The sequence below is a fragment of the Vanellus vanellus genome (assembly GCF_965231255.1).
Source record: "Vanellus vanellus genome assembly, chromosome: 1".
Taxonomy (NCBI): domain Eukaryota; kingdom Metazoa; phylum Chordata; class Aves; order Charadriiformes; family Charadriidae; genus Vanellus; species Vanellus vanellus.
In genome coordinates this window covers 70,096,876-70,112,713 of record NC_138905.1, presented here as the reverse complement: position 1 = coordinate 70,112,713, position 15,838 = coordinate 70,096,876, and the positions used below count along the sequence as shown (strand labels likewise).

At 42.7% G+C, this 15,838-nt stretch overlaps 1 protein-coding gene across 1 annotated transcript in view; it reads left to right on the top strand.

Moving 5' to 3' along the window:
- The window catches only part of LOC309686098 (F-actin-monooxygenase MICAL3-like), a 31,263-nt gene extending 18,431 nt beyond the window's left edge, over positions 1–12,832 (top strand). The window contains exons 6-9 of the mRNA XM_082498636.1: positions 4,200–4,265; positions 6,602–6,701; positions 7,704–7,777; positions 7,862–12,832. Coding sequence (XP_082354762.1) covers positions 4,200–4,265; positions 6,602–6,701; positions 7,704–7,777; positions 7,862–8,046 — 425 coding nt within the window. The 3' untranslated portion in view covers positions 8,047–12,832. The remainder of the gene's footprint in view (positions 1–4,199; positions 4,266–6,601; positions 6,702–7,703; positions 7,778–7,861) is intronic.
- Positions 12,833–15,838: the final 3,006 nt, after the last annotated feature.

Here is a 15,838-nt window from a genome sequence, read left to right as displayed (position 1 = left end):
AAAGTAGAAAAGAAGACAATAGTCCTGTGTAGCTTGTGTAACAAGGAACAACGTACAGTGAAAAGGAAGGTGTAATTTCATGGTGGTTATACAATTTCTGTTCCTTGTTTTGAAGAGGCTTTGGAACTATGGTATTTATTCTTGGCCTGGCTCTTGGTTTCCATCAGTGTAGCAAAGTCTGCAATCTCTCAAGAGTACTATGCCAAACAAGGTCTTTCTTGCCATGGCTGCATGAAAGATTTCCCAGAGGGCTCTGGGAAAGGCTTCTTTTCACAGAGGCAAGATAATTCCAAACACTTTGTTGATGGAATGTGGCTAATCTGCAAGGCAAAGCACGTATCTTTCCAGGATGTTCAGTGTGCTCAGGAGCTGGGGCACACTCCTTTCCTTAATGAGCTGCAGCTCCTGGCTCTGTACCGACCACCCCATATATACCCTTCTGAATGCCTCTGTTGACATCAGCTTGGGCTGCTGACCTCTGCTTTGAAGGCTTTACACACATTCAGAAAAGTTGGCTTGTGGCATTGAAAAAAAGCAACTTGTGATTAACACAGTCGGTTGGCTTTTTTGCCTCTCTGGGTAAAAAAAAAAGTGATAATTTTCTGTCCAGAAGCCATAGTCACACCTCAGACTCTTGCTGACAGCACAGAGGGAACCTAAGAAAGGAATGGTCACGGAAATGGTTTTTCTCTTAACCCTTCAGCTCCCTCTGAGCAAACTGCTTCAGCGGGGCAATGGGTAGCTTGTATTGCTGCTGCCAGCAGCACTCTTTCCATGCTGTGGATGAGGACCTGTGTCACCAGACCTGGCCTGGGTTTTTTGGTGATTGAGGACACTTAAACAGAACAGGGTTTGTTGGTTTGTTTGTTTTGTTTTTTGTTTTGTTTTAATTTGCTCATTGAAAGAGTTTTTCCCATCTGGCCCTGACTCCATCGGTAGGAAAATTGTCTTGCAGTGATAATCATGTTTTTAATTTAATGAGCCCATGAGGTGGTGATGTCTCTTCTCTAAACAACAACATAATAATTATAAATACTTTAGGATTGGTGATGGCTTTGAGAGAAATTAGACATGTAAGGATTTTCATTATGTAATCAGACAAGTGATAAGGGCAATGTAGATGAGGCAGTTTTTAACGCCATATTGTGAACCAGGATACTATATAGTTCTCCTTTTAATAGTACTGGATGAGTTCATCCTTTTCCCAGGATTGTCTTTACACAGTGAGAGCTCTAGCTGTGAAATTGGTGTTTGTTTTTTTTTTTTTTAAATTTAACCTTTACAAGAATGTGAATGATCTGATAATACATTGTCTGAGGGAATGCTCTTACACTTATCAAATGATCTCCCTTTTCTCAGTTTCTGAAACAGTTAAGAGGCCTTTTCTTGAAAGAATTCATCTGAAGGCATAGTGAAATGTGTGACACTTAAAGATTTGTTACTGTCAGTGAAAAATCTTTCTCCGTTTCAGGAAATATGATAAAATAGTTTTCCTCTTAAAATTAGAAAGTTCCTATTTCAGTCTGCTTATAGTATCTGTACCACATGTATCAATACTCTTTATTAGTAAGGGTGGGGAAGCAGTTTTCATGACTACCACTGGAGAAGTTTTTAAAAATACATTTAAAATTCTACTGCATGGTATTTATTTTAAAGCATAATAATTGGTGTAGTTCTCACAGCTTTAGAGAACTGTAAGAGGTAAGTTTTCAGGTTGCACTTTACTCTGTCCTCACTGTTTAGGACTTCCAGTACATAAGGAACACTTTTTAGAGCCTTGCTAATCATCCTGGGCTGGACAGAAGTTGTTTTCAAAGCAATTGTAACGATCATATAACCTGTATTCACTGATGCAACTATAATTTACATCTGGAGTAATTGGAAAGAATCTTAATAGTACAGGTTATGTTCATTGTCTTACTGAAAAGCAGTGTTAACATTTCCAGTAGCAGGACTATTGTAGATACCATGGACCTTGTAACTTGATTCAAGGACACGTTTTCCTTAGGCAAGAGTGGGAAGATAATATTTTGGTTAAAAAAAATAGCACAACTAAGAGCAAAGGAAGAAAACACAATTGCAGGGAGTGGGTTCTGTATTACAGCCTTCTGCTATGTAAGTCCTGTGGCTTTTTACTGGAGACCAAAGATGGTGTCTTCTAGTATCAGACCATTTGCTCACTGATGACAAAAGTTAGGTTTTTGTGGTGTCTCAATGAGATGAATGGCATTTTCACATACCGGGTATTTATTTTCAGATCAAATATAGCAAACTGGGAATTCCTTACCAAGTCTATATGCCAGTGGTTTGAAATGTATAAATATAGCTGTGTCTGAGTTGTCAATACCCCATATGCACACACACACACATGCACACAGAATTCTGAATGAAATCTCAAAACCTGAAAAATTGAAGTGTTTTTTTCCATATAGTTAAATTTCCATCTCCTGATCCTCCCCGGACCAAGTTAGAGTATTAAAGCATATATAGAAGAATGCATGCTGAATAAGATGGGATGTGAAATAAAAAACATAATAGGTATCTTGCACTAAATGCTCTGCTTTGTGTGCCTTTGCAGTTTGGGGTTTTTCTTGTTTGTTTTTGCTTTTGTAACCTAAACTGTGAAATGGCAATTGTAGAAAAAAAGCCCTAGTATTTTTTCATTTTAAACAAAGAAGTTGGAAAATTCTGAGCAATTAGAATTAAGGTTCTGGTACTGTCAACTAATGTTGGTACGATGCTTTATTTGTAACTGTCATATGGCCAACTGTGGCACCTCTCCTAATGTTGCCCCTTCCTGCTCCCAGTACAGAGGTTTCTTCCTGTCTGAGAAATCCACACTGTTCAGTCACAAGCTTTGAAGCCAATGTGCTCTCCCTCTCGCTCCAGTGTGTCCTCCATGTGCTGGTCTAGTTCTGTGATGGTCCCTTTTAAAGCCTTCCCAGTTTGCCGGTAGTCTAGTTCTATAAAGCTGTCTCTGAACCATATATATCAAGCTCTGCTGACTAATCCAAAATAAGCATTATTCTTACCATATTATTGTTGTGGAGTTTCTGCCTTTTCCCAACACAGAAATGCCTCCCCTTTCTAAATGCAGTTGTGCATTGAGAGCAGTGAGTGTTCCATTCTGCTAGCTCTGATGTTTCGGGCTCATCACCTTCCTGGTGCATATGTTCTCCTGTAACTATTAGTGATGTTGGTTATTTCTCACTGTTTATCTCTGTAACATGAAGTACAGCTGAAAAGCAAATTCTCAGTGTTAAAACAGCTGAACCATTTTAGAGATGAAAAATGTTTGTCCTTCAGTGGGTGACAGAAAAGATGAAAAAGATTCAGTAAGTCACTGATACTAACAGGACTTGTAAACTTTAAAATGCTTTGTGAAATGAGAATGTCAAGGGAGAGCTTTAAATTTACCATTTTAATTCTGCAAAGCCCTCAGTTGGTCATTGCCCCCACAGGCCCTGATGTGAATCACTTTTTTTATCCATGTAAAAGCCTTTTCCCCTCTAAGCACAACAGTCCAGTTGAGTACATGTGTACTCGCCGTACTTGACACAGCAGATCCTGGCAGGCTGGTTCCACATTAATCAGATTTCCCCTGTGATGTTCCCTGTCTGAAGAAATTATTTTCCATTAAAAAGGACACTTTTAACATCAGTGGATGCTGCCATGGTGATAAGAGCATGGTCCTGATAAAGCTTTAAGGTAGGGTGGCTGCTTACAGCTGGCATCTGATGCATGCAGGCGAGACTTTTTGTAACCCTCCTTGAAATCTGACATTTATCAGCAGGAGTTAAATATTCATCTCTGCTCGTCCTGACATCTTGTTCACAAACCTTGTGGTTAAAGACCATGTTATTGAAAAATGTATGTTAGGAAAAGTTACAGTAACAATAACCTCCTGCCTGGTATTTGTACAGCTCAGTAGGAGTTTACCAGTACCTCAGTCTACCTCTTACCTGTTATCTCTGCTTATTAGGGACATTATTCATCTGTAGACTGTATCCCTTGTTTCTGCTTCTCCATTTCTTGTATTTTTTCTTTTCCTTTCTTCTTGTGTTTCCTTTCTTTCTCACTCTTATGCTTTTTGTCCTTTGCTTGTCTTTTATTTCACCCCTTTTCCTCCTCTTCTGTTCCACTTCCAACTTCCTCTTCCTCTCCTGCCTCTTCCTCTTCCTCGTTTGGTCCTATTGAAGTTGAGCCCAATGCCGGGACACCACGTCGTAGACCTCTCTCCTTCTGCCCTTGCTGTGCCCATGAAGGTAATGTAACCTCACACGCTCCCTGTTCTCCTTGACCACAGCTGGGTTGTCATAGCAGCACTAGTTAGCTAGTGAACAGAAGGCCCTCAGCCCCATCCCCAGCCCTTTTCTTGCTTTGTCCCCAAACCAACCTTCTCAGTAGCAACCTGGTAACCAGCTTCTTTGAGCCTGTGGCAAGTTATTAAAGGTACAGTATCCCTTTTGCTAGTCCCAGCTGTGCTAGGGAAAGTGTAGCAACTGGGAGGGACATTGGGCAGCAGCAGTGGGAGCAGTAACATCACGCTCAAAAGTTTCTGTTTTCATTTGGTGGCTTCAATTTCTCTATCCCTCCTGAAAAATGTTTGGAAGGTGGGGTAAGGGAAGAAAATCTCCTTCCTTAAATGGCCTTTTAATTAGTATATATGGTTTAAAGGAATACTGTGTCTTTATAAGGACTGGTTTGCAAAAACATCCTTGAACTTTAAAAACCAACAAACCTTAAGCTAGACCAGTTTTCCCTCATCTGTCTTGACGAGTGCAGTCTTTAACTGTCCCAAATGGAGTTTGCTGTAGCGTTTCCATTGCCAAGGCATGGGGGAAGGGATTGTTTATGTGTGTTCATGGTGTAATTTTGCTAACCACTTACTCTGCTTTCCATGGTGCTCCCTCACATCAGTTGTCAGTGCTCCCTTTCCAATCCTCCCATTTTTCCTCTGCTCATTGGCTGTTTAAACTTATGTATTTCATAGGTCAGTAGCCTCGTGGTTTTGGCTTTTTCTTAGGCATTTGTTTTCTATACATCCTGGCATCGGAAAGGATGGGGAGACTTCCCAGTGCTTTCATGGCGCCATAGCACTGGACATCTGCATGTACAGTCTCCCTCTCCTCTCGCCACATGGGCATATTGTGCAGAGATGCTCAGAAAGGAATGCTTGGAACTGAGCAACACACTCGATAAAGTCTACAGAGCTGGAGGCTCTTAGGGCGGTACAATGAGTCTGGTGTTCCCCAAGGGTCTGCTATTACGATTTTTCAAAGGCAGGTATTCTCAGTCTAAGCTGCAGTTTAATAGGAGTTGTAGGCTCTCCTTTGTTTAGCTTCAGTGCAGCACTTCTCTGAGATCCTAAGGATGGAGAAAGGGCACAGGTGTGAATTAACTAGGCGTTAATGTGGTATTTGGGAAATGTTGCCTAGAGTTTGAATAGCAAGCTTGTTTTTAGCGTCAAAATGACCACTTGAGAGTTTTTGCTCTTGATGTAAATAGTATGTATCCATAATAACAAACATAGACAGGGATGGTAGTTATTTTAGGATGCCTAGATTACATGCAGTGCAAGCTGATAGCATGCAGCAACCCAAAAATACTGTTGAGTTTGATTTGAGGCCTTGCTTCCGCCTCCACTTCCATGCAGGCAGGCGCATGGCTAGTGTCCTTGATGGTGTCTGATATAAGCCACAGCATTCATCTGCAGGTAGTTTAGTGTGGAATCAGTGGCGCAGACCAGGAGATTGCGAGGAGGTGCTTCCCTGGTAAGCTCTTGCATTCGACAAATATCAACAGAAGGCTTTGGGAACAGCATTCTGCAATTTATTCCAGACAACTGCTCGCAGATATGAGATTCGTCAGTGGACTACTGAGTAAGTTTAGGAGTTGGTTTTAGAATAAATGAAATACCAACTGAGAGTTCTGTATGAGGCAGCCAAGGCCCAACGTATCTTTATCTTGCTTTGATATTAGCAAATGTGTCTGGGGATTCTTTTTCTTTTCAGCGCTTATGTGCAATACAGTAGAAGTAGTTTCTGTGTTCACTGTGCAGAGGGGATCTTCAAGATAGGTAGATACATGTGGCTAGAAGGAGAAGTCAGAAAATATGTATTTAGTTATTGAAAAAAGAAAAGACAAGATGTTACTTCTGGCCAGTAAAAGAAAAGATTGAGGACATGCAATTGAAGAAAATAAAGGTAAAACACATGGAGTGGCAACTGAGTCCGTTTCTGATAAGTATACATTTAAGTAACTGGCATGAGGTTCTATAAAGCTCTCTAATGAAAGAAAAAGTTAAATACTTACAGAAATCTGGGCTTTCTGCATTTAAGAGTGAGGAAGAAACAAGCAATCACAAGAAAATCAGAAGGAAAAAAAAAATTAATGCTCCAAAGAGAAGAGAATCCCTTTGTAGGTGACTTCCACTCTTCTGTGTGCTCTAGGCAACTGAATGGACCCGGCTTGGGAGTGCTCTGGCAGCATCTTGCTCGGCTTTCTTTGCACATTTTGCCCCATTGTTGTTTTTTGCAGTTTGGGCTTGTAAGGATTGCAGGGTGTTGCCTGAAAACTTATCAGGTTTCTTTTTTGGCAGGCATGGGTAAGAAGGATGATCCCAAGCTGATGCAGGAGTGGTTCAAGCTGGTGCAGGAGAAGAATGCCTTGGTTCGCTATGAGTCCGAGCTGATGATATTGTGAGTGAATGTGCAAAGCTTCAAAAGGGGGATTGTGTTACACAAATAGTATTGGAAGGTCTGTCAGTACTGTCTTCCCTGTAATGCCAGGAGGTCAGCAGTCTCTTAGGCTGATTCTTGGCTGAGATATGAATCCAAGTACGTTTCATAAGAGTGGTAGAAATAGCAATAAGAAATGAAAGTTCCAACTGTTTGTGGACACGCAGAAGTACAGATGCGTGTTTAAAGCTCTGAGCCCTTCCCAGCTGTTCTTGGATAAAACATGTCTTGTTTCACACAAGTGTTTTCAAACTATGCAGAAATAATGTGTGACGACTCCTGTTTTTTTGTAGAGTCCACTTTTAAGTGTAGTCAAAAGTGTTTAATTCAGTCAGTCACCTTTGCCATGTGGCCCTCTGCCTGTAGTGGGACCCCAATGCTTCTCATTTGGGCTCAGATGGTAAGGCTTTTTTCCTGTTAATGAAATTGGGAGCTTTCTCAGTCCCTGTGCTGCAAATTCACCAAAATTTGTTTCTGAGTATGTCAGCTGACCCAGGCAGTGTGGAAGCTGATCATCTTAGTCCTGTGTCAGAAAAGCCCCAAGATGTTGTCTGCATTGGAGTCTGAGAAGGCAATGGCCTGACATGTCCTTAGTTGATAAGTGACTTAGTCTTTACAGCGGGAAGTGGCAGGAGCTACATAGAGGTAAAACATAATTTTGTAGTGATTGCAGATTTGTTTGTTCCTTCACACCATTTTAGATTTAATCCCGCTCATAATCTGCTCAGCTTTCAGTATCGCACTTCTTAGCTGAAGGAAAAGAACCTGCAATGCTGAAAATACATTTAAATCTTTTAAAAATGCAGTTATATATCTTAGGTGTTCTAAGAGTTGTTCCAAAACACATTGGTAAAATGCATAGCAGATGTCTAGGGGGGGAGCAGAAATTGAGAATGGATATGAAGCAATGTGTGGAGTATTTCAATATACCCAGAACTTGGATTCCTGATGTTTTACTTTCAGCGCTCGGGAGCTAGAACTGGAAGACAGGCAGAGTCGATTACAGCAGGAACTCCGGGAGAGGATGGCAGTGGAAGGTGAGACGAAAAGGGAACATTTCATAAACTGTATGTGCATATTTCTAGCCCTGTGTGTGCTGATAGTTTTTGATATCTCTGTAGATCATCTGAAGACAGATGAGGAGCTCTCAGAGGAGAAGAGGATCCTGAACGAGATGCTAGAAGTAGTGGAGCAGAGAGATTCTCTTGTGGCTCTCCTTGAGGAGCAACGGCTTCGAGAAAAAGAAGAAGACAAGGACCTGGAGGCAGTCATGCTTTCCAAAGGTTTTAGCTTGAACTGGTCCTGAGCTTAGCACATTTACTTCTGCTGGTCTGTGTTGTCCAGTTGGCCTACCCTGAGTTCGCCAGAATTACATGGATAGGAAGATGTTGAAGGGGAAACCTCCGAAGGGTCCGACAGCATGCAGGGATTTGGTGTGAAGCACTCAGAAGCCTTTTGATAAGTATGTTGGTTCCAGAAGTTAAGTTTTATATGTCTGCAAGCCAAGTTCAAGATAATGAATTGAGACTGTGGAGTCTCCTTGAGGTCCTATACGATGGACCATATTTTTCTGTGTGTGGTAGGAGGGAGAGAAATAATCGATGTGTGGGGAAGGAGGTTAAGGGAAGAAGTATCCCTAACTAAACTGGATTCATTGAAGTCCATTCCTTTCCCGTTTTTTACTACAGCAGTTCTAATAAAAGGGAGGGAAGTGGCAACCCTCTCTGGAAAACCACAGCAGCCTGTAGCAGCTTGTATGGTGGAGTCAGCTGTCCAAGAGAGCTCCAGAAGCCCAGGGCAACACCTTCTTTGCTTTAGTCTTCCTCCCCACCAAAGAAACCTGCAGTTGATCATTATGTGTGGATATGAAGAAATACGAGACAGAGAAGATGCTACTAGTATGTGTCATGGAACTCTCTGCCTCTTGGTTTTGAGAGAGATGTGGGCATCACAGAACTCTCTCCCTATCATAGCTTCCTAAATCTTCTTGTGGGGAAAAGAGGGGAGAAGAAGAGAGAGTGAAGATGCCCTTCTGCTTTGCTACACACTGGAGAGACAGCTAGTGCTGGCCTTAGTCTTCATGGCCACAGCTCAGAGCCTGGTGGGCTTCTTTCTTCTGTTTTTGTTGTGACTGTTTTGACACTGGAAAATACTGACTGTGGGACAATGGTAAGTGTGTGCTGGGGCAGGGATGTTACCAGGCAGCATTCCCTGGCTGTTAGGCCCCTAAAGGGGAGAAGCCCTTAAGTGGCGGAACCACCATTAAGACTTTTCAGTGTTTTTATTTTTTTCTTCTGTATTTTGTTTTTGCACATTGGAAACGAAGCTTAAGACCTGCCTGGGCCCTCAGTCACTTTGACCCTTTTATGTCAATTAACTTATTTTTTTAATACTTGAAAGAAGATTCATTTTTGTATCTTTTAGGAAAAAAATGGACGAGTGATGGGTGTGCTGCATCCTACAACTTCCACTTCTAAATTACTGGACGTTGTTACCTGTGGCTATTTATTAGTGTTCTTATTAATAATTTGATTGTTACACATATTTGATTGCGGAGGGAGTGTTTTAACTCTATTAGAGAAAGACACTACTGTGGATTGGTCCCTGCTTCACGGCAAAGGCAGCCTGTATGGACCCACGGATGCATCCTGTCCTAGGAATTTCCCTTTATGACAAAATCCCACACACTCATGGAGTTGTAAGAATCTCTTTGTGTTCCTAGCATACTTTTCTTCTGCATCCCAGATTTCCTCTGTTGGACTAATAAACCTATAATTTATTTAAATTTTACATTTTTGTAACAGGAAAGCCAAAACTGTGAGGTAGAAATATCCCATATGTCTCTCTCTCACTGGAAGAGGGACTTCCATGAAAATAAAAATAGCACATTTCCTGCTGTATCTTTTGGAAGAAGCTCCTTTTGGCTCAGATAGTGAAGCTGCTGCTTTTCAGCCAGGAGACTACTCGTTGTTATCATCCGTTAAGCAATGAGCAGGACACGCACTGAGCAATTCAGCACCATTCACTGCTTGACAGATTCCCTGAGCACACTACATCCTTGACTTGTCCCGCAGAGCTGAAATAGCACTGTGCATTGGGTATGCGTCCCATCCTTAATGTGGTGTGTTAAGAGGTTTCCCCCCCTTGGAATCATATGTTCTTTTCTTGTTAAAGCAGTACTAAGCCTGCTCCTTGATGTCCTTGAGAAAGTGTCACGTTCCCAAGCATATTCATACAGTGTACTGGCTCTTTCAGCTTGCACTTACGCTGCTGGTGCAAGGTACCCAAGCAGGGCTGAACATCCTTTAATCTTTTGTCCCAGGACAGAAGTTAGCATGGTTTCTTGCTGTTGGCTTTCCATCTCCTTCAAAGAGGCCTTCTGTAAGCCAGGGTCTACAATTTGAATTCACCTCTGACTCCGGAGCATACCTCAAGCTGAGGAAGAGTGGGTAGGGCTGTCCCCAGAGACTCTGAGCGGTGCTGGTTGTCAACTGTGGAAACGTGTTTTTTCCACCTCAAGTGTTTCCCCTTTATCCTCCCTTCATGTTTTCTGCCAAGGCATTACAAGTTAAATCCAGGTGCTCCTGAAACCAAGCAGAGGGGCAGCTACAGTGCTTCTTAGTAATCGTGCATTTTAGCAAGTGGTGCCTGCTGTACCAGTGTCGCGGAGTGTGGGCTTACCAACAGGATGTCCAACAAACAGAGTTCCCCCCCATTTTGCAGTGCAGGCGCCAGATGCACACATCAAATTGGCAACGGTAGTTTACATAGTCTGCCTGTGAGGGGCCAGTGGAAGCTGGAGAGGAGTAGGGAAGCTAGATACGTAGCTTATTGTAAACTGTCTAGTGCAGAGAATTGGCCTCAGTCTGTTTTATAGTGCAGTAGGTATATGGACCACAACTAAATTTTAACAAAGGATCATTGAATGTGAGCTGTAGAACAGAAAGAAATCCCGAAGAAGAAATACCAGTTTACTACTTTTCCCTTTCATGCTGGGGGACGCTGGCCAGATCTTTGCAGTGCTGAAGAGTGATATCACTTGAGGGTGTAATGCCCTATTGCAGGGGAAAAACTACATGATCTGAAACTGACCTCTGCAGGTTATGCTGAGGTCCTCCAGCAGTGAGAATGAAAATGAAGAGCTAACATCGCACACACAAGTTAATTAAAAATACACGAAAGGGAATGTTAAAAGGCCTTTTTATATCAAAATGGTTGAAAAAGGCACAACTTGTATTTGCTATTCAGTTGCACTTTAAGAATACGACTTGCATATCAGATACTGGGTTTTTTTACTATCTGAATATTTTTAATTCAAATTTTGTATTTTTAAAACTGAAGAAGGCTCTTGTGACCACAAGATCCCTTATTTGTATTAGAATCCAAGTAGGATGTTCTAGCTCTTAGTGCTGCCCATGTGGGCAGCAGCACATGACACAGCCTTGTGCATTCAGTGACGTGTATCCATTTCGCGTACCAGGGGAACGAAAAGGCCTTCAAGCTTCCGAGAAGCAGGCACGCAAGGGCATCCATCCCCGTGCCACACGGTCCATACCAGGGGCTGGCCGCTTCCTCCCTGCGATAGGTAGGAGGAGACCTGAGCCTGAAATCTAACCATTTTGAAATGGGCACACTGAGGAGGGGTAATACATCAGTCCCCTACGGGGAAGGGAGGGGGATACTACTTCCTGGAAACAGCCGGGAGGCAAATGGGGATGGGGGAGCGAGGACTGCCAAAACAACCAATCTGTTGTTTTCACAGTACAATATTTTTTTTTAACTGTTCTGTTCCTTTTAACCGTGTTTTCCTTAAAACTCACAAATGGCTGTAAAATCCTGAGCTTCAAAGAACTATGCGTGGGGAGGTGAGGAGACATTTCAGCTCCAACTTCCAGACAAATTTCCTTCTTTTAGTTAACCAGTACCCGTGGTCTCGCTAGGGCATGTTACAAACTGTGTTGCTGAACATATTTTAGAGCAAACCGCAAATTTTAAAAGTCTGTCTTTCTCTCTATCCGTCTCTGCATTTTATGTAAATATTTGTTTGTATGTAAAGACACCAGTGGATCCTTGGGTTATCTCCATGGTCAAGAATCTGAGTTTTGTGCAATGCCTAGGCCTCTCTTAGAACACGGTGCTTGCATAGAGCTAGTCACCACATTTGTGTGCACTCTGGTGGTTTTTAATATTTTTATACATCCTAATCCTGAACATTATGAAGTATTATAAGTGGTCTAGACTGCATGATCTAGAGCAGCCAGCAGTTCCATTTTCTTAGCAGCTGTTCCTAAAATGTTCACAGCTACACCTTGTTTGGTTAACATTCTTTTAAAATGAGTTTTCAATTAAGTGTTTACACCAGACACCAGTGGATGAGAAAGGTGTTGTTGCATTATAAAATCTCCCGTGTACAAACTGAAAGGCCACAACGTGGCTTTATGGGAATTTCAGTCTTCACTGTCTGCAATAAAGAGAACTCAAGCATACTAAAAACCAGCCTGTATATAGTTCACGGAGAAAGAGATCGCTGGCTCTCAACCATTGCAAAATAACAGAGATTAGAAGCTTTCCAAAAGTTGCTGCTTTTGGACTGCTCAGAGTACTGCTATAGGCAGGGTAGCCGGGCAGAGAAGGATGTCGCTGAAAGCAGACACGAAGGGGAGGATGCCATGTTCTGATGGCGTGGCAGTAAATTAAATACTCTGTATCTGTGCGTGCATGCGTGTGTGTGTGTGAAGTCTAATCCAGGTGAAGGGATCTGCTTTGGCATCTTCCCTTTTGTATGAAAGTGAACTCTGATATTCAGATTGTTCAAGGCTTTTACGGTTGGCATGTATGGAGTGTTAACAGAAAAGCGTAAACCCTACCTGTAAAAAAAAAAAAAACAACTCTGTTTTCTTCTGTTTGGTTGTGTTTTATTGTTTGTTTTTATGCACACTTGCTTCGTTGGTGTTGAGATTTTAGCACCTCAGATGGCCAACTGAACTAAAAAAAAAATAAAGTTATTAATTATTTTTTCTTTTTGTTGGTGGAGTTACTGTTTGTTTCCCTTGCGTTCACTCCCCCGTTGATGATTAGAGGAAGCTGGGAGCTGAAAGAAGGTGATGTTGAGATAAAAAGCTAGGTGTTGTTAAAGGGCCTTTGTTCAATTTATCTTTTGCTGGAACACACAGAGCCCATCTGAATTATCTGAAATACAAACAAATCGATCTTGATACAGCCCAAATACACAGACCTCCTTTCTCTGTATTTCACATTGTTTCTTCAGATTCTTTGTGAAGAGAAGTTACAAGCAATAACCAAGAAGAGGTGAAGGTGGTATAAATTGAATTGTAGGAACTAGGATTTCATTTCTGTAGGTGCAGCTCACTTCCTTAGCCTGCAGCAGTAGCGTGAACATCTGATGCTGGTACAGCAGCACTGAGTAAACTAAGGAGCGAATGACATCAGCGCCTCTGTGTTGACCAACTGTGTTGTTTTAAGCCTCCATCACTCCAAGCCCATGTCTCATCTGTGTTGTGCGGGTGCAGGAAGATTGGCTAAGTGATGTGCAGCTCCAGAGCTGTGCCCCTTGAACAGACCGGAAGGATTCAGAGGTTCTGCCTCACCAGCTCGTGTGTCAGAAAAGCCATCTTGTCTGGGTATCCCCTCTTTGAAAAGGGCAGACATTCAGCCTAAGCAGTGGCTGCTGGGTCCAGTAAATGTCAAGAGCTTGGAGCGCAGAGGAATGACATCCAGTCAGCAGAACTGCTGAGAGGGAAATCGTACGACTTTGTGCCTTTTTTTCAACAGGCAGAAAACACACGGGATGTTGGGGGAAATCCCAGCTGGGGAAATTCCAAACAATGAGTCTAATTTTCCTGCCCACCCAACCATTTTCAATACAAAGGATAAACTCTGGTGTTCGTAAGGTGGTTGGATTAAAGCAGACCTATTATGGCAACAGGGGGGGTGGTGATGAGGAGGCCTCGGGATTTCTTCTTGCGCAGTGCAGGGAGGCCAGGGATGGCGAGCTGTGCTGGAGGTGGCAGGGGTGACACAGCTCACTCCTTCATTTGTGCAGGTCAGCAGTCCTTTGGGGATGTTACAAACCGTACAATTCTTCCTGTCCTTTTGATTTCTTGCTTTCAAATAGTAGTGGGAGAAAGCTGCAATTAGCCAGGAGGGATGTCTCTGGTGTCAAAAGGCCGGTCCACAAGGATTTCTCCCTTGATGCTAAAAGAGAAATTAATATGTGGACAGTGACCACTGGGCTCTGGGACACAGGAGATCAGCTCCCATCCATCGATTAGGAGACCAGCCTTGTGACACTTCATTACAGCTTTTTAATTACACTGCAAACTTATTAGCCCCTGATGTCAATTAGGGACCAGAGGTTCTGTTATCTAAACTACAGATGGAACCACCAGGTACTAGAGAGACCTTCCTGTATGTCTTGCTTTGGCGAAGAGCTACGCCGGCCCTGGATGGAGGGTCCTCCGAGATGGCAGGTCTCACTTCCTGCACAGGCACAGATTAGCCACGTGTGCCTAAAAACACCAGAAAAAGGCCCTCGAAGAAATCCCGCCTCAGGAGCCCGGCATGGTGGCAGCTGCTGCTTTCAGTTTCCAGCGATAATGAAAGTAGCCTTCAGGAGCTTCTGACGCTTTCTGCACGTGGTGTGAAACATGTAAAGAACCATGTAACAAATGTGAAACAACATAGGGTGGGTAAGGCAGCTTTGAGGGCATGAAATGCCCTACGTTGTTCCCTTTGGCATAGAAGCGTGAAAAACCTGGCATTCTGGCTTCTCTTGTGTTTTAACGGGTTTTGAAAAGTCATCACCATGAGCGCTGTGCCAGCTGCCTACATTAGCAAATGCATGTTTAAGTCCTCCATATAGGAGAATGCAAACCTAATCCTCTAAGGATGCTACCTGGCCACACACACCTCTCCAGGAACAGTATTCTTGGAGGAGATTCCCTTTTAGGAATTCATGCAGGGCCTGAGTGCATCTTCCTCCTTGAAATCCTAAGCATTGGCAGCAACGGAGCTGTTACTGGCAAAAAGGATCCTACAGGCAGTAATGGGTGAAAGCAACAGTGCTGGCACATGGCAGCTCATCACATCATCCTGCCAGAGGGAGGGAGGGGGCCTCCTACTTTGCTTTATAGATATTACTCGAGGGAAGCAATGAAGAGTTGCCTCCTTCCTTAGCCTTCATCCTCTTGCACAGCACTCAAAAGAAGGAAAGGAAAAAAAAACCAACACACCTGTCCAAACCAAGCTCTGGAAAAAGTACCATTTTCCCTCGGCATTGTTGCAACAGCGTAAATGCCTGTGGAGGGCAAGGGAGCAGACAAGCGAGTATGGCCAAACTTGCTGAGTATGTGGTGCTTTTCTGAACGTCTCTGGCACAGAAATCATGTGGTTTCCTGTAAGCAAGAGATAAAATCACATCTCTTTTTATTATTAAAATTTTCTATAAAATAATCTATATTACTCAGATATCAGAAACAAACAAAAAAACCAACACAGATTTCTCAAAAGATATGTATTTGCTTTGGGCACAAGAAAGAAAGACTATGCATTTTGCCTACTTGGGGCTAGCAGTGCTGAGTTTCCAAGACCGAGTTGAACAGTCTGAGAAAACAGAAGCTTCTTTTCAGTTCCTCAGAACTTAGAGGAGTCGGCAGATAATTATGTGTCCCTTTTTTCCCCCTACATAATTCCCGGCATGAAGCCATGCAATGGGCTGGCCAACACATGTCTCCAACCTGAATAAGAAGCGGTTTGGTCTTCATTTTGCCGACTCCCAGGACCTTTAAAAAGCACTCTATGATCAGCCCCTTCCTGATTAACCACCCTTCCCGTGCTCTGGGTAGCAAAACAAAGGCTGAAAGTGCTACCGTGACTCGGCATGTCAGGAAGAAGAAAAAGTGTGACAGGAAATGTGTATCAAATACAAAATAAACATTGCTTTAAGCAAAGCTATGTTAAAACTGTAAGGCTGTATTAAATAAAAATTAGTTTCAGTAGAACTATATCAAAACCACAAAATCCTATTAAATGAAAAGTTACATTTATTGTGCAGGTGTGTAAGCGGTTATAAATGGCGC